This window comes from Argentina anserina, chromosome 7, assembly GCF_933775445.1.
Source record: "Argentina anserina chromosome 7, drPotAnse1.1, whole genome shotgun sequence".
Taxonomy (NCBI): domain Eukaryota; kingdom Viridiplantae; phylum Streptophyta; class Magnoliopsida; order Rosales; family Rosaceae; genus Argentina; species Argentina anserina.
Genome location: NC_065878.1, coordinates 21825240 through 21843861, shown reverse-complemented (window position 1 = coordinate 21843861; position 18622 = coordinate 21825240). Strand labels below are relative to the sequence as shown.

The 18622-nt window shown below is 39.4% G+C and overlaps 3 protein-coding genes across 4 annotated transcripts in view; 2 read left to right on the top strand and 1 right to left on the bottom strand.

Moving 5' to 3' along the window:
- LOC126804158 (embryo-specific protein ATS3B) overlaps positions 1-18622 on the bottom strand; it is a 116573-nt gene that overhangs the window by 23051 nt on the left and 74900 nt on the right. The window lies entirely within an intron of this gene.
- Positions 581-2732, top strand: LOC126804155 (cysteine and histidine-rich domain-containing protein RAR1). 2 transcript variants are annotated; one of them, XM_050531932.1, is made up of 6 exons: positions 581-734; positions 1117-1136; positions 1233-1315; positions 1414-1568; positions 2211-2446; positions 2531-2732. In XM_050531932.1, exons 1-6 carry the CDS (start codon positions 629-631, stop codon positions 2624-2626), a joined length of 696 nt encoding a protein of 231 aa, XP_050387889.1. In that variant the 5' UTR covers positions 581-628; the 3' UTR covers positions 2627-2732. The 2 variants fall into 2 exon arrangements, with proteins under 2 accessions (XP_050387889.1, XP_050387890.1); XM_050531933.1 differs by lacking the exon at positions 1117-1136 and having other exon boundaries at positions 581-733.
- On the top strand, positions 6806-12823 carry LOC126804109 (LRR receptor-like serine/threonine-protein kinase ERL2). Its single transcript, XM_050531885.1, has 27 exons — positions 6806-6842; positions 7250-7388; positions 7520-7591; positions 7677-7748; positions 7845-7916; positions 8004-8075; positions 8180-8251; positions 8434-8505; positions 8598-8669; positions 8783-8851; positions 8941-9012; positions 9104-9175; positions 9255-9326; positions 9435-9506; positions 9589-9660; positions 9750-9821; positions 9918-9989; positions 10082-10153; positions 10231-10302; positions 10382-10453; positions 10541-10612; positions 10698-10769; positions 10862-10929; positions 11020-11151; positions 11244-11582; positions 11699-12069; positions 12238-12823. Exons 2-27 carry the CDS (start codon positions 7261-7263, stop codon positions 12553-12555), a joined length of 2793 nt encoding a protein of 930 aa, XP_050387842.1. The 5' UTR covers positions 6806-6842; positions 7250-7260; the 3' UTR covers positions 12556-12823.

The window sequence follows — 18622 nt, the reverse complement described above, 5'->3', positions numbered from 1 at the left end:
TAGTCAAGTTTAAGGTGTATTTTGACAATTTTGTCTTATCTTAAAAGTAAAAAGTTGCAAAATGGGTGCAAGTGAGGCTAATGAGCCCACCTAGATATGCAATTGCTAACTGCTGATGTGAAAAAAAAAATTTCAAGCCGAATATGTCTTATGATTTTTCGAAGCTAAGACTGAGAAATAACTACATGTGATCGAGTTGGTAAGAGTTAAAAAAATTATTAAGGTGAAGAAATAACCACAGAAAATCATCGTACTGAGATTTGCATTCATCGTCTGCCGACGCCAATTAACGTAGAATTCAATTTATTCTTCATGGTCAGGGTGAGAAAGCGTATTAGTTTGCAGACTATTCTTTATGGCCAGAGTAAAAAAGCGTATTAGTCTCGAGTCTAGAAAACATTTATAGATATTAATCATATTATCATAAATCGCAATTAATTGGGCCGTAGAATCCCAGAGCCTCTGGGCTATAGCCCAGACCGGCGCAGTTTCTAGAGAAATTCCCTTTCTTTTTTCGAAGAAAAGAAAATCAAAGTGCGAATCTGTCAAGACTTCTTGCCCCGGTCATTCTTTTCTTTCTCAGTCTTTCTTCTTCTTCTTCTTCTTCAGATACAGAGACTCAGAGAGAATGGAGGGCCAGCCGGCAGCTCTGCTTAAATGCCAGCGAATCGGCTGCAACGCCACGTTTTCCGACGACAACAATCCCGAAGGCTCTTGCCAATACCACGCTGCGGTACTCCCTGTCCCTCTTCTCCAATACTCGCCACTCTTTTTTATCCTTCTTTCAAACCATTCATATCGATTTCGCTGCTTGCTTTTCGTTTGAGCCAGAAAATCCCTGATTGAAATCCAAAACTCAATTCGATTGCTTACTTCAGCTCGTGATTACTCCAATTAGTTCAATCTATGTTTGGAAAATTTGGCTTGTCCTACTGCTATGAATCGAAATTTGATGTGAACCAATTGAAATGGATGTGCATTATGTGTAATGTGACATGGATTTTTCACTTTACGATAGAGTGTGGAAGTTTTAGTTGTGCTTTGTGAAATCCTGTTTGTTATGTTTTGATTCTGGTTGTTCTTTTGCATGTTTTCGCCTGGTTTCGGTGGTGTGGGCATCTTCGATTTATCAGGGAGTAAGTATACGGATATGCTTATTGATTTAGTTATGTTTGGTTTAAGTTCAAATGTTCAATGCCATGAGTTAAGTACTGAGTCTTTGCTTTTTTCAGCCTATATTTCATGATGGGATTAAAGAGTGGAGTTGTTGCAAGAAAAAGAGTCACGATTTCAGCTTGTTTTTAGAATTAGAAGGGTGAGTGCTAATTTTGTTATTGGATTTATATGATTCTTGTGATCCCTTTTCAGTTGATTGTGCATGACATTACTATTTCTTCTTTGAGTTGAAAAAAGGTGCAAGACAGGTAAACACACGACAGAGAAACCAGTGTTGGCAAAGCCGAAGCCTGGGACTCCTGTTTCCTTACCTACTTCTGCTCCTGCATCTGATGCATCAGCAAAACAGTTGTGCGCTAGGTGCCGGCAGGGTTTCTTCTGTTCAGATCATGGTATGTTCATTTGGTTGTGTTTTGCTTTAGTCTCAGTTTTCAAGCTTGGTATGTGTCCAGAGATGGGTAGTCTTTTCATAAATATTGTATATCTGGCCGTTTTAGAATGCTTTAACAATTGCAACTAGGAGAGATTGTAATATTTGTTTCTATTTGTGACTTGTGGTGAACAATAAGAGTATTACAGTTTACAGATATATATTGATATGGATGTTTGACATGTGGGTAACGAACTGCAATAGAGTTCCTTGTAGATGAATTTTAGCAACGATGCAATGACGGCATAATGTATTTCCATTGCTGAGGGGTTTTGGGAAAATAGCCAACATTCCACAGAGGCAACACACACATATAAGCTTTTGGGTTTGGGTTTTGATGATGTCTAATCATCCCATGTTTTGTTATTGCCTGATCTAAAATCTTCCCATTATCTTCAAGTATTTTCTGATAGCTTGGGTCGTTTAACCATCCATGCTGATTTCCTAATTTATCTTTCTCTTCTTGTTCAAATTATTTAAGATACCTTACTTTTTGTAAATTACTTCTATATGGTTGATAATAAAGCTCCAACTTTCAGAATGTATTCATCCTCTTCAAAATTTCTTTTATATATTATGCTGAAGCAAGCTCTTCCTTGTCCAGGTTCACAATCCAAAGAAATGAACTCAAAGCCTGTAAATGTAGTTACAACGCCACTTACTGAAAGCATTACAGAAGATCAAGGCACTTCTGCACCACCAAAAAAAATTATAGACATAAACCAGCCGCAAACCTGCAAAAATAAAGGTTGTGGTCAAACTTTCAAAGAGAAGGATAACCATGAGACAGCATGCAGTTACCACCCAGGCCCTGCTGTTTTCCATGACCGAGTGAGAGGAGTGAGTTACTGCATACTTGGTTCAGTCATATATTCTGTGTTACTTATCTACAAGTCCAATAATATCTCTCTTCTAATTTTGCAGTGGAAGTGCTGTGATATTCATGTAAAAGAATTCGATGAGTTTGTGACCATCCCTCCGTGTACCAAGGGGTGGCACAATGCTGACCCAGTCCCCTAAACAGCAGAAGGGAAGGTTGAAGTTCTTTTCTTATTCTTATTGTAATGTGTATTGTTAATTGAACGGATACATGTCCTTAAGTTGTCATCCTCATTGTTGAACCGTGGTTTTTGCTTCTTTCTCAAAACTGCATGCTAAGATGTGAATCACTATCTGGCTCCAGTTTTGTGTTGTACTTCTACGTTCACATCACTGTCATTTGAATCACTCTGCAAATAATCCTATGTTAATGAACCGATCCACATAAACTTCTGAATATGTTAATAGAAGTTCACATATTATCAGAATTCAGAAGTTTAGAGCAGGTTCTTTACTCAACTGAGTACTGCATTTGAGTAACTTGTTCACTATTATGCCCTTGAGAACTCGGAGAACACCAAACTGGTTGTGCCTGCAGATAATTCTAGTCATTACTGTTTCATGCTCTTAAATAATGCGGCAGTGGACGACTATGGACATAAGATTATCCCTTGATCTCCGTATATTGCCCATGCAGCTCGCATTTAGAAATTGGGTCCGTGCAAAATGTTCGTTATCAATATGATATGAATGCAGCATGTGATTAGCGTATGGAAAAAGTGTACGCTACATTGCTACTAACTGTGAATTAGTGTTTAGTAGTAACATAGGAACTAGGACCACTCCTAACTCAAAAAGATACACATCTAAATTGATTTGTGACCCCAAAACCTTTCCTGTTCCTATTGCCTACTGTGACCCTCCAATGTTGTGCAGTAAAGTAACTCAAATAATGTAACCAATAAACAGGTCAAGTTGTCAACGTCTTGGATCATAGTATAACCTAAAATTTGTATATTTCATCCCAAATGGAGAGGACGAAAAAGCAAGTGTAAAGGATGATGAGACTTATAAATTGTAGAGGAGAGGGAGAGTTGAAGATCACGTGACTTATCATGGGTGTAATCAATCCCGTAGCAGCGCCCCTTCTTTATTATTGCCCCTGCCAAATTGGTCCCATACCTTCTCTGTTGTGTCTTGTATCTAACTTCTTTGTTAGGTTGACTGGTTTGAGTCTGTGGTTGACCACCCCTTTGCTTTGCTTTGCCTGCAAGATTCGAACTATGATTTTACATAATTTTGTGTTCATTTCTGAGAATGTAGGCATAATGGTAGTGCTAAGGGAACTCATCTCTCTTTCTTCCTCATTCACATTTTCACTCTACTCACACAATAGCAATATAAGGATGAGTTTATGTGTATGAGATCTGATTTAAACTTAATTACATTCTAAACCAATAGAAAAAGTCGTCTCGTTCATCTCTAATGCTATTTCTAGAGAAACTGTTGGAGTTGAAAGTGACTCAATATCCTGCTAAAGTAGATAAAAGTTTAGAAATGAAGATTTTGTTGGAGTCGCACTTATTTGAGTAAGTTTCCATTATGCAGGTGTCATACCTCAGTGATTTGTCTCGACCGATGTCAGGTATAAACTCGCCTTTCAAATTCCCCGCCGGAGCTATACGAGGTCTATAACACCTTCAGCCTTAGATAAGGGAAAATGTAGGACTCGTCTTTTAAAAATTGGTTCATCAGGAAGTGTTAAAAAACTCGATCTCAATGAATGAGCAAAGAGAACATCATCTTCAAACTCAGATCACCTTCTTCCCCCCTTCTTCTCCTATAAGTAGCAAACTAGCCAAATCAGGACACAGTTTACCAGCCAAAGAGGCCCACTACCCAGAAACCAAATTTGAACCACAATCTAGTCCAGTGGACCAAACCAACGGGACCCAAAACCCCAAAAACGCAACGGGACGAAAGAGGTGGGTCCCTCAGAGGGCTCACGCCGGGTGGGTACAATTGCTGACGGCGGTTCACCGGCGACTGATCCGCCGGTCTTGTCTTTCTCTGTTTCTTTTCATAGCTTTAGCCTCTGTTAGTCTCATAAGGTCTCCTCTGGCTCCTATTTTATAATCTCTATGATGATGGCTTTAGCTGTGACCCCATGGGCTTTCCTTCCGTCTTTAGCCACGTGTAGAGTGCCCCTTCATTATTAGGGTCGCATTGCCCTTGCATAGGGCTCTCCATAAAGCTCGTCGCCTTTGTGATTAATAACCCGGCTTCGATAATCGGTTGGGTCTTTGCATTGTCTCTCTCCCCATTCACTAAAGAAGATGGTGTTGTCAAGTAGAAAGCAAGAGAGTTCCCCATGTTATTTACTTGGTTAGGTTCTCCACTACTTAGGCTAGGCCGGCCATTAGTGTTACCAATTAAGGTGGTCGTCTTAAGTCACCGATTTTACAGAGTTCCATGTGTTTATAGAATTCTATAGGTCTAGATACATATAATCACAATAATCTGCATTTGTTTTGATGAAAGATAAACAGAGTGTACGGGTCTGATCAATATATGTTAATTTTTATCTACCTTAGTCTTCAATGTTTTAATATGAATCTAAAAAGCGATGTGTGTATAGTTTACGACTTTGATGACCAAAGCTTAATCTAACTTCACACGCATTAAAATTACAACCTTCTGTCCACGTATATGTAAGATCATATGTATGTAAGATCGTATTTAGAGTAGAGTAATCATATAAATGACTAAGATTATATGGAAGAAGGAAGAAAAGTCATTCAATTATGTGAAGCTACATTTTTTGATCATTCAATTCAAGCGTCCATAGTCGTAAGATCATATATGTAGATAGAACCCTCAATTTCGGTTTCAAATGAGATTAGGGTACATCTTAAAGAGTACAAAAAACTAGGTTAGAATTTGGAAAACCTCAAGATGGTCAGAAAAGGAATTTACTATCCGTGGTGTTTATTTATCCGACGGACAATCTCTTTCAACCATAGAAATGATAGAATAATAGGAGGTGACAATCCCAGTAAATTAAAATAGTGGAAGAGATTTATAGAGAGCAGAAATGGCATTAGCATGGCCAGCTTTAATCGAACCCAAGCCTGTTTATGTGTTCAAACTTCAAACGCTGCAAAGCTGCTTCCTCTGTCGCCAACTCGCCATTAATTTTTACAAATATGATTTCTGGGTTTATCTTTGTTCGTCTTCGAAAATCGTAAAACCCCAAATTAATTTAAAATAGAATCTTTGTAAAGTCCCCATTTGATTATCCTGCTAATGGCTTAACGTACGAGATTAGTGACTCCACGCGCGACTTAGCATTGCCTTGGGGTTTATGGTTGACACGACCCACACGAGCAGCATCATCATCATTATCATTGTTGAATTATATCAGCTTCGTTCAAAGAAAACATAAAAGATAGCATTGGAAGGTGGATATGACCAAAATCGATCAAATGCAGTCAAGATTTTGTGGGATTCCCTGGTCACTTCTGAAACTAGTCTTGTTGCGTAAAAGAGGCGAAGCAATCCAAAATGGCAAAATGGATTTTATAATAGGTAAACTTCGTCGGGGAAATTAGAAAAAAAAAACCATTCACAAATTTGTGCCTAGTAATGAAAATGCAGGACAAAGTAAACGACAATTCAAACGAGAGAAAAGAGGACCCAACTGAAACAAAGCTCAGAATGGCAACTATCACTATCCTCTTTCGGTCTTCCCAGTTGAAACCAAACTAGTCACCCTCACGGAGCGTAAGGTCCACGCGCCGATGGCGACAGTGGTGGCGAATTGGAAACTGTGTCGGTAGTAATAAGAGTGCTGCAATAAATATATAAAATAATAAATGGAAGATGGAAGCCATGGGTGTCGAAAAAGCTGAGAGCTTTGGAAATCGTCTCTGGGTTTTGTGATGTGCGTGTATACGAATGACGGCCGTGCCAGTCTTCCTCTTTTCTTCTACAGTCTCCTCTCTTCAGACTTAACGTCGCTTCACCGCCGTTTAATCACACATTAAAGCCCGAGACTTTGGTCTCTCTCTCTCCCTCTCTCTCTCTCTCTCTCTCTCTCTCTTCATAACACTTCAGAGCTGCTCAGTCTTGTTTTGCCTTATGCTTCACGCCAAACGTCTGCTCTCTCACTCTTGTCTTTCTCTCTCTTCGTCTTATAATGTGTGAAGAGTACTGAAATGCTTAGCTCATTTTCCCTTTGAACGTTTCAGTTTCACAAACAAGCCACACTTTGTTCAGTTGTGTTCAGTTCCTTTGTTGTTGATGGACGAGACAGTGGGTTTGAAGCGGAGGAGGAAGAAGGATGTGGTTCTTTTTCTCTTGTTTGGTTTGGTTCTGTTTGGTTTTTTCCCTCTTGCTTCGTCTCTGAACGATGAAGGTGGGTGATGCTTTGCTTCCTCGTTTGGGTTTTCGGTTTCTATTTTTGAGTGTACCCAGTTTTGTGTCTTTAGTCCAAAAAATGTTTAGGCTTTCTGGGAAGAAAAAGAGATGAAGAGGTTTAAGCAAGGAGAAATGAACAGCTGAAATGCATTCTTATTTTTACCAAAAATTCAGGTTTTTTTTCTCGTATGGGGTCTCCCTGGTTCTTTGGATTGTTTTTAAAATTTAGGTACAGTCTTGGTTTTTTTGGAAACTTTTAATCAGTATTGAAGTGAAATTGGAGTGTGGTGTATTCTATTCGTTTGTTTAATCCGAGTTCACTTTTTATAATCCATGGCTGGGTTTCTGGGTGTTGTTTAATGTGGGTTGCATATTATAATGATGGGTTCATGATGGGGTTCACAGGGAAAGCGTTGATGGCAATCAAGGCCTCGTTCAGCAACGTAGCCAACGTGTTACTGGACTGGAACGATGCCCATGACGATGATTTCTGCTCTTGGCGTGGTGTCTTCTGTGACAATGTCAGCCTTTCTGTGGCCTCTTTGTGAGTTTCTCTCTCCTCTCTCTATCTCTCTCTCTAACACTGTTCTTGGCTGCGGTAATACTGTTGATGATATTCTACAGTATTTCACTTTATGCTGAATTATGTGTTTGTGGGTTCGTTTTTTATTTTAGGAATTTATCCAGTTTGAATCTGGCCGGTGAGATTTCTCCAGCTTTTGGAGATTTGGCGAACCTAGAATCCATGTATGTTTTTAGTCTATTGTTCTTCTTTTGAATGTACTGTGTTAGGGGAATAGTAGTTTAATGACTGTTTGTTTACGAATGGTAGAGACTTGCAGGGGAATAAGTTAACTGGTCAAATCCCAGATGAGATTGGCAACTGTGCTTCTCTGATATATCTGTAAGCATTTCTTCATGTTGAGTCTGTGATTGATTGTCTTTTGACTTTTATTTCCATTTTTAAATTTTCTTACTTTGTTGAAAACTTAAAATGCAGAGACTTGTCTGACAACAATCTGTCTGGAGACATACCATTCTCATTTTCAAGGCTTAAGAAGGTTGAAGTTTTGTAAGTATTTATAACCTTGCAAATTTCTTTCTAGTATTGTAAGTATTTTTGGAACTTTTGGAAGTCAATTTTGTCCCGTTGATGCAGGAATTTGAAGAACAATCAGTTGACTGGTCCTATTCCAACAACTCTTACCCAAATTCCAAACCTTAAATATCTGTAAGTCCCCAGCTTCTAATTGATTGAGTTCCACAGATCAGATGAAAACTTGCTGCGACTACTGTTGATATATCTCTTTTAGACTGATGCTGTTCTATTTGCAGTGATCTTGCTCGTAACCAGCTTACTGGTGAGATACCAAGGCTAATATATTGGAATGAAGTTTTGCAATACCTGTGCGTACCACCAATTACAATAAATCCGATAATTTTCATTTTTGTTTTTTTTTTTCCCTTTCTTTCATGTGTAATGTTGATTTGGTGCATTGTCGGCACTCCTTTGGTTTTTTGGTTCTATATACAATTTGCCAACAAACCCTCCACACTCTGATTTTCTTGATTAAAATTTGACTTTGCAGTGGACTGCGAGGCAACTCCTTGAGTGGAGCATTGTCCCCTGATATGTGTCAATTAACTGGTCTTTGGTACTTGTAAGTAATTTTTTCCCTTGTATAACCCCACTCTTGGTTTCAGTTTCTCCTTTCTGGGTTTCTGTTGGTATTGAAATTTCCGTTTTATGCAGTGATGTTAGAGGGAATAACCTGACCGGCCCAATCCCCGACAACATTGGCAACTGTACAAGTTTTGAGATCTTGTAAGGGACTTTGATAAGTTGAAAAAAATTTAATGTCCTGAACTCTTTCGCAAGAAATTGATAGAGGCCTCTTTGTGTTGGTATCTAACCATTGTTTGTATTGGAATTTGTAGGGACTTATCATACAATCAGATCACTGGTGAAATTCCATATAACATTGGTTTTTTACAAGTGGCTACTCTGTAGGTTCAATTTCGTTTGTACTGTTAGTATGGTGTTGTTATCGTGGAGTTCAGCTGTTGAAACATGTTTAAATTGTGCGTTCTGTTAGGTCGCTGCAAGGGAATAAATTAACCGGGAAGATTCCTGAGGTTATTGGATTAATGCAGGCACTTGCTGTTTTGTAAGTGATTTTTGTCAATTTTTTCAGCCATTCCTCCCATATGTCTGTAAAGTTGAGGGATTTTATGATTACTTTCATTCTTGATTTTCAGGGATTTGAGTGAGAATGAACTCGTAGGGCCAATCCCACCGATACTAGGAAATTTATCGTACACTGGGAAACTGTAAGTCTGGTTACTTTGTGGGCTAATTGCTACTGTACTGCTTCAATTTTTGTATCTGAGTACCCATCTGCTGTTCCAGATACCTGCATGGTAACAAGTTGACTGGGGCTATTCCACCAGAGCTTGGCAATATGTCAAAGCTTAGCTACTTGTAAGTTGCCTCATCTGATACAAACCCATTGATGTAATGTTTTACTGTTACATCACATTCGTCCCATGCTTTATTCTCTGTATAAGAAATCTCTTCGCATCTCTGCAGGCAGTTAAATAACAACAATCTGGTTGGTAAAATTCCTGCTGAGCTTGGGAAGCTGAAACAGTTGTTTGAGCTGTAAGAATTATTGTCCCTGAGTTCCTATATCCCTGTACTTTTAGCTATTCTTTACATTAACATTGTGCACAACATGGGTCAGGAATCTTTCCAACAATGATCTGGAAGGTCCCATTCCACATGACATCGGTTCCTGCACTGCCTTGAATCAATTGTAGGATATCTTATTTCCCCTCCATCCATGTTTGCTGAACACCATAGCTTTATGCATTCTGACAAAATTTCTCGTGGTTGATTGCTTAGTAATGTTCATGGAAATCATTTGACTGGATCCATTCCTCTAGCATTGAGAAATCTTCGGAGTTTGACATATCTGTGAGTTCTTGTGTTTTAAGTTCTGTTCTTTTATGTATCACTTTTTGCTCAATTGAATTTTCTCTTCAGCTGATATTATTGTTATTGAACACGCAGGAATTTGTCAGCAAATGCTTTTAGTGGAAAAATTAATCTCGATTTGGGACATATCATCAATCTTGACACGTTGTAAGTATTCATCATCCTACAAATTCACTTAATCCATGGCTATATATATGATCTCCCATCTTTTGTGAAGTTAAAAACTGTCTTCCTTTCAGGGATATGTCTGGCAATTATTTATCTGGCCCTGTTCCTACTTCTGTTGGCAGTCTTGAGCACCTTCTGACTTTGTAAGTATACTATATGATTCCGCAATTGGGGTTTGTTTAGTCTTGTCTTCTGACATCTTAAAACATGTTGCTTGCAGGAATTTGAGTGGGAATCATCTTGATGGTCCTTTGCCTGCAGAGTTTGGGGACCTTATGAGTGTGCAAATCCTGTGAGTTTTATTGGACTTGTTTGCAGTTGAAATATGTAGATCCGAATTTGCTGTTTACTTTGTGTTTGTATGTCGTCAGTGATATGTCATTCAACAATCTCTCTGGGAGCATCCCTTCAGAACTGGGTCAGTTGCAGAACCTTGCGGCATTGTAAGTTCCATACAACATTGATATCCTGTCCAAGTTTTATCATTTATTACCATGATGATTTTGTTCTGTGTTGGCTCTCTTTGGTAGGTTGCTTAATAACAACAACTTGCGGGGGAAGATACCTGATCAGTTAACCAACTGTCTCAGCCTTGAGACCATGTGAGTCTGTGTCTTGCTCTTTTGTGTGGTTGTCCATGTACTTTCTAAAAGCCTTTTATGAATGTTATATCATCTATTTTTGCAGGAATGTCTCATACAACAATCTATCTGGCTTTGTACCTCCCATGGGGAGTTTTTCACGGTTTTCACCAGACAGGTATGCGGAAAGGACTAGGGGAAAGACAGTTCAATTTATGTGTTACATGTTTACTATTCTGAGTTCTAACTATAGATTGTGGTTGCTTTCAGCTTCATTGGAAACTCACTGTTATGCAGTGACTGGTTGGGATCAGTATGCAGACCCCCAAAGTCCAGAGGTAAGAAAAAGCCTTTTCTCTTTCTGTGAAAATGTAATAGTGATATTACTTTTCCAAAATTTTAACAAAGACTACTTATTCTGCTGTCAGCTGTATTCTCCAGAGCAGCTGTTGTCTGCATGGCTTTAGGCTTCATAACATTATTATCTATGGTGATAGTAGCGATTTACAAGTCCAACCAACCAAAGCTGTTAATGATGGGATCTACCAAGTGTGGACAAGGCATGTGAATCTTATAGTTGTTTGATATGATTTATTCATGCTTATTTTTCTTTTTTCCAATTAACCGAAGGAGGCTTCCCTTGTCTTTCCAGGTCCTGCGAAACTTGTAATCCTTCACATGGATATGGCTATACACAGCTTTGATGATATAATGAGAATCACTGAGAATCTCAATGAGAAGTATATCATAGGGTATGGTGCTTCTAGTACAGTTTACAAGTGTGTACTAAAGAATTCTCGACCAATGGCAATCAAGCGGCTCTACAACCGGTATCAACAGAATTGGAGGGAGTTTGAGACAGAACTTGAAACCATTGGCAGTATCAAGCACAGAAATTTAGTCAGTTTGCATGGATATTCACTGTCTCCTCTAGGAAATCTCCTCTTCTATGACTACATGGAGAACGGGTCTCTCTGGGATATGCTTCATGGTCAGTTACCACTACTTAATCTATCTTAATTATCTGTTATATGTAAGAAGATATTATGAGTTTATATGAAGCTGTGGACTTGTAAATTTACTAGTCGTTTGCTAACTACAATGCAGGACCACCGAAAAAGGTTAAACTTGACTGGGAAACACGTTTGAAAATAGCAGTTGGAGCAGCTCAGGGACTTGCTTATCTTCACCATGATTGCAACCCACGCATTATTCACAGGGATGTGAAATCCTCTAATATTCTACTGGATGAGAATTTTGAGGCTCATCTCTGTGATTTTGGAATTGCCAAGTCCATCCCCGGTGCGAATACCCATGCATCCACTTATGTTCTGGGAACAATTGGTTACATCGATCCAGAATATGCTAGGACTTCCCGGCTCAATGAAAAATCTGATGTATATAGCTTCGGCATTGTGCTTCTAGAGCTACTGACAGGGAAGAAAGCTGTAGACAAGGAGTCTAACTTGCATGAACTGGTACGTTTTCTCTCAAGTTTCTAAGTTGGTTTTTAAGCTTATTGTAACAAAGGGTCGAACTTTATATGCATCTTAAAAGTGAACTCTTGTGGTTAGATAGTACTGTGCTTAACTTGCAAGTTGTCTTTTTTTATAACATGCCTTTAACACAAGGATTGGTCATCTTAGATATTGTCCAAGGCGGATAATAATACTGTAATGGAGACTGTTGACCCTGAAGTATCTGTGACTTGCATGGATATTACTCATGTCAAGAAAACCTTTCAACTCGCCCTACTGTGCACCAAGCGAAACCCCACCGAGAGGCCAACAATGCAGGAAGTTGCAAGGGTCTTGGTCTCCCTCCTACCTCTGCATCACCCAAAGAAACCTCTTTCAAAGGGTATTGACTATGCTAAGTTTGCGGTGGACAAAGAACAACAACAGCAACAACCAAAAGTTCAACAGCAGCAGCCGAGGCCTGTTCAGCATGAGTCATTCATCTGATGCTCAATGGTTTCTTCGTTTTGGTGAGGATATATCCAAGAACACCCTCTAAGTTAGCAGTCTGGCTGTGTTTTGTGAAAAGCTTCAAATAGGTAAATGCCCAAGTTTTGTTGCAGATGGGGTAAAAACTGTCTGCAGTTACTAGCTAGTAGGTGGTGAATATATGGGTCATTGACGCAGCTTTTGGGAGGTAGAAAGTTAACACTTTGCTTTTGTAAGGATGATAAGCAAATGTGAAAACTATGTAAGGGCATATTTTGTTAAAATACTATTAGCTCATTGGAAAAGATGAAAACACCCTGGTGTCAGGCTGCTCTGTTTTATTATACCACATGCTTTTATATATTTGAATCGAATGCGAAGGAAACATCCACAAAAGATTTGGTTGTGGTTTGCCCGAGTCTGGCAGATCTGGTTGAAATGTCTCCAGGCTATTAACAAGTTCACGAGAAATTATGATTTGCTCAGAGAGCATTCATTGTGGACTGAGAAACATCTAATCAATGTATGCACCTTTCGTCCATTTTATTTGACTACACTATTGAATTAACTCGAGCAAATTCAGAATTGATACCTACACTATTGAATTAACTCGAGCAAAACTTGGGTAGATTGAAGTAGTTGGAGCCTTGGAGGTATTTGGCACCCAAAAGCACTTGTCACCCTTTCCGGGCAAAATGTACAAGTATTGAGGGTTATTTCATGGTAGGCAAAAGAAATCCACAATGGTTGAAGGGTTATTTCCTTTATTCTTGGCAATAATATCTGGGGTCCTAATTATAATGTTTAAGATTTCATACTAAACTGGGAGGAATGAAAACTCATTTATGTTTAATCCAGGTCATGTGTGATCATTTCATACTAAGCATGAGAAAGAAAATCTAAATTCATTCTTGATCTTCGATCGACCAATCGAGTTGAGGCCCGGCAAAAGTGAATAATGATAATCAAAATTTGAAGACAGCCAAAAGAGAAATGAGTGCAGTGCAATTGTGTTCTTTTTTCTTTCCCTATCAAATTTTGATAGCGAAGTAATCTTCTATTTACATGCCTACAAGACTGCTGGTCCAACACAATCTAACTGCACCACATGAACTAACCAACTTCAAATCATGTAATGCTTACATATTTCAGATTGGATCTTTGTGGTGATGTAGCTGTTTATATTTGAGGTATCTCCCGTCACTTTCTAACCGGTCTGATTTCCTTGGACAAATTTGGGACCTTCATTCATATAAACACAAAGCTTCTTAGCTCCATTGAACATGTTCTAACCTTAGCAGGCATATGCAGTTTTAAGCTCAGCTTTTGAATTGTGATTAGCCTCCGCTGCAAGTGAGAGCTGCAATAGATTTCAGAGCAAGACATGAATTGAATCAATTGATCAGTGAATTCATTTTAAGGTGCAACAATTAATTGTCATTAGAATTGTTTCTTAATATGTGTGAAAACTCCTAAAATGACTTATATTAAAAAACGGAGGGAGTAACATTTATAATTGTTCTTTCCAAAGTTTGAATCAGATAGTAATACCTTGCTGAATAAATCTGTTGGTGGCTCCTTCATAAACCTCTTGTCAGCTGGAAATTTTAGTTCCTAGGGACAAGTTAAAGCATGGTATTAAGACTATAATTAATTAAAAAAACTACCATAATAAACACTAGTACAAGAATTAAAGAAGCAATTGTTACCCTTGGGCTTGGCAGTCTGCTTTCAAGTTTGACATTTGAGCAAACACCAGTTCCTTCTTTACTTGAGAATGTCTGCATCAGGCACAACATGGTGTTAATGGTTGCAGAGAAAAAATTGCTTAACCCTGCATATAAGTGCATATACTGATATTACCTTCTTTTTGAGAGAGAGTACTTTGCATCTATCTCTTCTGGGAAAGGCTAAGTTTGGTCTGTGAAGAAGTAATTACATGATTACAAATAATTGATACAAGATATGATCCATACAATTTATAAGTGGGCTTGCAAATAATTACCCTTTATTCTCTGTAGCTTCAGATGGTGATAAACAACTAGAAATAGGTGTGTTTGTCACCTGAAATGATAAGATTACTAGGTCATGTGAGTAGATAAAGAAAGTTGCACATACAATGGAGGAACAATATTATGAGCAGTACATTATCAACTGTGCTGTGCTTAGCTCTTTGTGATGTCCTAAAATGAAACACCTGGTAACAATGAAATAAATAAGTGTTTAGGATCTCATGAAGCAGGTTGAATCGTAGCAAGAAATAGAATGAGCGTCTAATTACTTGAAACTCTTTCGCTTGTGGCGTGCTCTTCTTAGAAAGGGTCCATGGGGGCTCCTTGAAAATCTGCAAAAGCTAATATCAGTGAGTAAAGGATCATACAAGTGTACAAGTTTTAAAAAATTTCCAAAGATTAAAAAAAATGAAAATGTTCATTTTCTTTGTACAGAAACTAAATGAAAATTCTGCCTATTAAGATCAAGTCAAAGCACAAACGATTCTGCTAGAGGATCATTAAGGGAATGGACACTTGCTTTCGGTTCTCCATCTTTCGCAATAGTCTTATACCTGAAAACCAGAGTGCATTTACTTTCACATTAGACTTTCGTGTACAAAAAGGAACATCTATACTGGAGTATAATTTACCAAATCCAGCGAATAGTGAATGTACCTACGTCTTTGAGCCCTTTGTGCTGTTTCCAAGTTTGGTTCTATAGGTTACTTGTATTATTTGGTGCCGCTACAGCAGCTCCAACCTGCAGAAAACCACAAAAAATGGTCGACATGAAGACACGCGCGCACACACACATATATAAGCCGTTTTAGGTGTGGACGTCGGTACGGTGCGGATCCATTCTTTTCCGGGGACCAGCGACGCGCAACGACAACACGGATGGCGCCGGCCATGCTCCCTCCCTCCCAACGCTCATGTATGTGCCGGCCGTAGCTGCAACGCTAACTTATGGTGGCCGTAATCTTGAAATTTCTGAAATTTTCAAGTTTTTGTGCAGATTCTAGAAATTTTCAGATTCTAACCGCTATAGACCAGAGCTGCAGTTTCGGCCGACATCGACATAAGCGCCGGGAGGGGGGAGCACGATCGGCACCATCTGAGTTGTCGTTGCGCATCGCCGGTCGCCAAAACTAACAAATCAGCACCGTGTGGACGTCCGCACATGATAACCATTATATATATATATATATAATTTTTATCAGGTCCAGAGGTTCGTGTTAGCATGAATAATGGAGTAAATCAAAGACGTGATTCAAGGAGTAATCAAGGGCGTGATTTGTGGTAGGAATATACAAATAGGTTAATTGTACTCTTGTTAGATTATATATAGAACAATTTTGTGTAAGATGTAATTAAGCAATATACATTTCTACTTGGTATCAGAGCCAATTTTTTTTGTTCTGTTTTTTCTGGGTTTCTGTTTTTCTTCGCAGCTATGTGAGCCCGGCGGACGAGGTCCGGCCCGTCCAGAATTTGGTGCAGCCCGGCCGAGGAGCTCGCCATCACCTTGGACCTTCTCCTTCAGCTTCGCCCTTTAACGGCGGCAAAATCCGGAATTGCTTCACCTTCACCTTCACCTATTCCTCCTCCGACGTGTCGAACGTGCCGAGCCAGACCCGTGTCTTCTTCCACGGCGCCTCTTCCTCACTCCTCCCTAATCTCGGCAGCATAGCGACCCCACGACACCTCTTCATCACTCCTCGGTAATGAGGTTGGCCGGAAACATAGTCCGCCATGAACACAAAGACCTGAGCTTTTAGTTTCCTCCACCGCCGTACCAAGCTCTCCACCGTGCCGTTGGAATCGCCACCGTTGGATTTGCGATTGACCGATTCGCCAAGCTCTGAGCTGGTGTCAACCAGTTTCAGCAATTTCGAGTCGCCAAGCTCCAAATTCGACCCGACACGGACCAGATTCGACCCGACCCGCCCCGACCCAAATTGGATAGTCTTGGTTGTCAGTGCAGGTTCACCGACAATGCACGTGCACCCAAGACATGTTCATATCAGTTTTTTGGTGTTTTCGCTGTATAATTTCTGATTTTTTAATTTGTTTTTCAATGGGTTCTGGAGACGAAGCTGAGAGTTCTCAGATCAATGATGTTCCGAAATTTGAAATATCTATCAAGAGTTCTGACAGTGGTTCCTTTGGGGGAACCAAACTCAATGAGACCAATTTCTGTAAATGGAAGAGAATTATGGCAACTCATCTTCGAGGAATGCACAAGATGAGACATGTAACCGGAGTAACTAAGGCTCCTAGTGCAGATGATATTGTTGCCTACACTAAGTGGGATGACGATGATGGTCTTGTAATGTCAGTCTTGTGGAAAGCTATGAATGAAAAGATAATTGATATGGTGGAGGCATGTGACACTGCGCATGCAATATGGAAGACACTGGAAGATTTATATATTAATGACTCTGATTTCATACAGGTACATGAGTTAATGTGCACAACTTTGGCGATGCAACATGATGGACAACCGGTGGCGAATATTTCACCAAACTAAAAACTATCTGGGCTGAGATTGATGTGAAACGTTCTTGCATGATCAAGAATCATAAGGATATTGTTTGGTACCAACAAGAGAAGGAGCTTGAGCGAGTTCACCATTTCCTGAAAGGTCTTGATGCAAAGCATAGCAGTGCAAAAAAAAGAATTTCTTAGAAAGACCGAACCCTCTAGCCTAATTATAGCTTTCACATATATCCGTAAGGATGAGTCTCAACATGAGAGTTTTTATCAGACACAAGTTGAAGTTTGCAGCCTTACTGTTCATGCTTGATCTCCAGCACCAACCCTTCAGCAGGCAACTTCAGCTCTACTTCATCAGCAAGGACCACCACCAGGCTTTGGGAATCACCCCGCCCTCCTTGGTCTTATTGTCATGATACTAACCATGCTCGTGCGACCTGTTGGAAGCTATATCCACACCTTAGGCCTAATTATCGTCCCAAGGCGAAATCAGCTATCTTCCAACTACCAGAAAGTACTATGTCACTATGGATTTTACTTTCTTTGAGGACATGAGCTATTTTCCTTCTTATAATACTGCTCTTCATGGGGGAGAATTCATATTTTGAAGAGTTGTATCATGGAGAGGGGGGACAAGTAAGCCAGTAGATATGGTGACATGTTTAATTGAGATTACCAATGTGTTAGCTACACAGGCACCACCGGAAGATTCCGGTGTAGTCACTCCAAAGATTCAAGTACCAAAAGATGACAACACAAATGCCCATCATGTCTCTCGTACTACTGTTTATACACCTGACCAATGCTTTCCTGGTACGGAAGATCACTCATCTGAGGTTAATCATTCTATTGGGGCTAATACTAGTGAGGCTAATAGTAGACAATATGTCTTACCAAATAGGTCTACTCGGGGTCAGCAAAAAAAAATGAACTTACCCTTCATGCTAAAGCTAAGTATCATGTGGTAAATTTTATGTCTATCAAAAGATTGTCTAAGTCATATGAATCATTTTTGAATCAAATATCTGCTGCATTAGTACCTAACAAAGTGCATGATGCATTGGGAGATCCAAAATGGAGGAAAGCAATAGAGGAAGAGATTGAAGCATTACAAAAGAAAATTAGTTGGGAGCTTGTATCTCCACCACATGTCAAGAAGACTGTGGGATGTTGTTGGGTGTTTACAGTGAAACATAATCCAGATGGGTCAGTGAGCCGGTATAAAACACGCCTAGTAGCAAAGGGGTTCACCCAGACATATGACATAGACTATGATGAGACATTTGCACTTGTTACAAAGATAAACACTATTCGGGTATTGCTCTCTTTTGCTGCTAGCTTAAACTGGTCACTCATACAGTTTGATGTTAAAAATGCATTCCTTCTTGGAGAACTTATAGAGGAAGTCTACATGGATCATTCGCCTGGATATGTGGTCGCTTCTCCAAGTAACTTTGTATGCAGATTGAGAAAGTCTTTGTGTGGTCTTAAACAGTCACTTCGTGCTTGGTTTGGAAGATTCTCATAATTCATGATGAAAATTGGCTACAGACAGAGTAATTCATACCACACATTATTTCTCAAACATCAACAAG

Coding starts and splice junctions, on each gene's coding strand:
- LOC126804155 (XM_050531932.1), top strand. CDS start 629: ATGGAGGGCCAGCCGGCAGCTCTGCTTAAATGCCAGCGAATCGGCTGC. Junction 735..1,116: donor TTGCCAATACCACGCTGCGG/TACTCCCTGTCC, acceptor CGGTGGTGTGGG/CATCTTCGATTTATCAGGGA. Junction 2,447..2,530: donor TCCATGACCGAGTGAGAGGA/GTGAGTTACTGC, acceptor CTAATTTTGCAG/TGGAAGTGCTGTGATATTCA.
- LOC126804109 (XM_050531885.1), top strand. CDS start 7,261: ATGGCAATCAAGGCCTCGTTCAGCAACGTAGCCAACGTGTTACTGGAC. Junction 8,076..8,179: donor ATTCCAAACCTTAAATATCT/GTAAGTCCCCAG, acceptor TTCTATTTGCAG/TGATCTTGCTCGTAACCAGC. Junction 10,770..10,861: donor TCACGGTTTTCACCAGACAG/GTATGCGGAAAG, acceptor GGTTGCTTTCAG/CTTCATTGGAAACTCACTGT.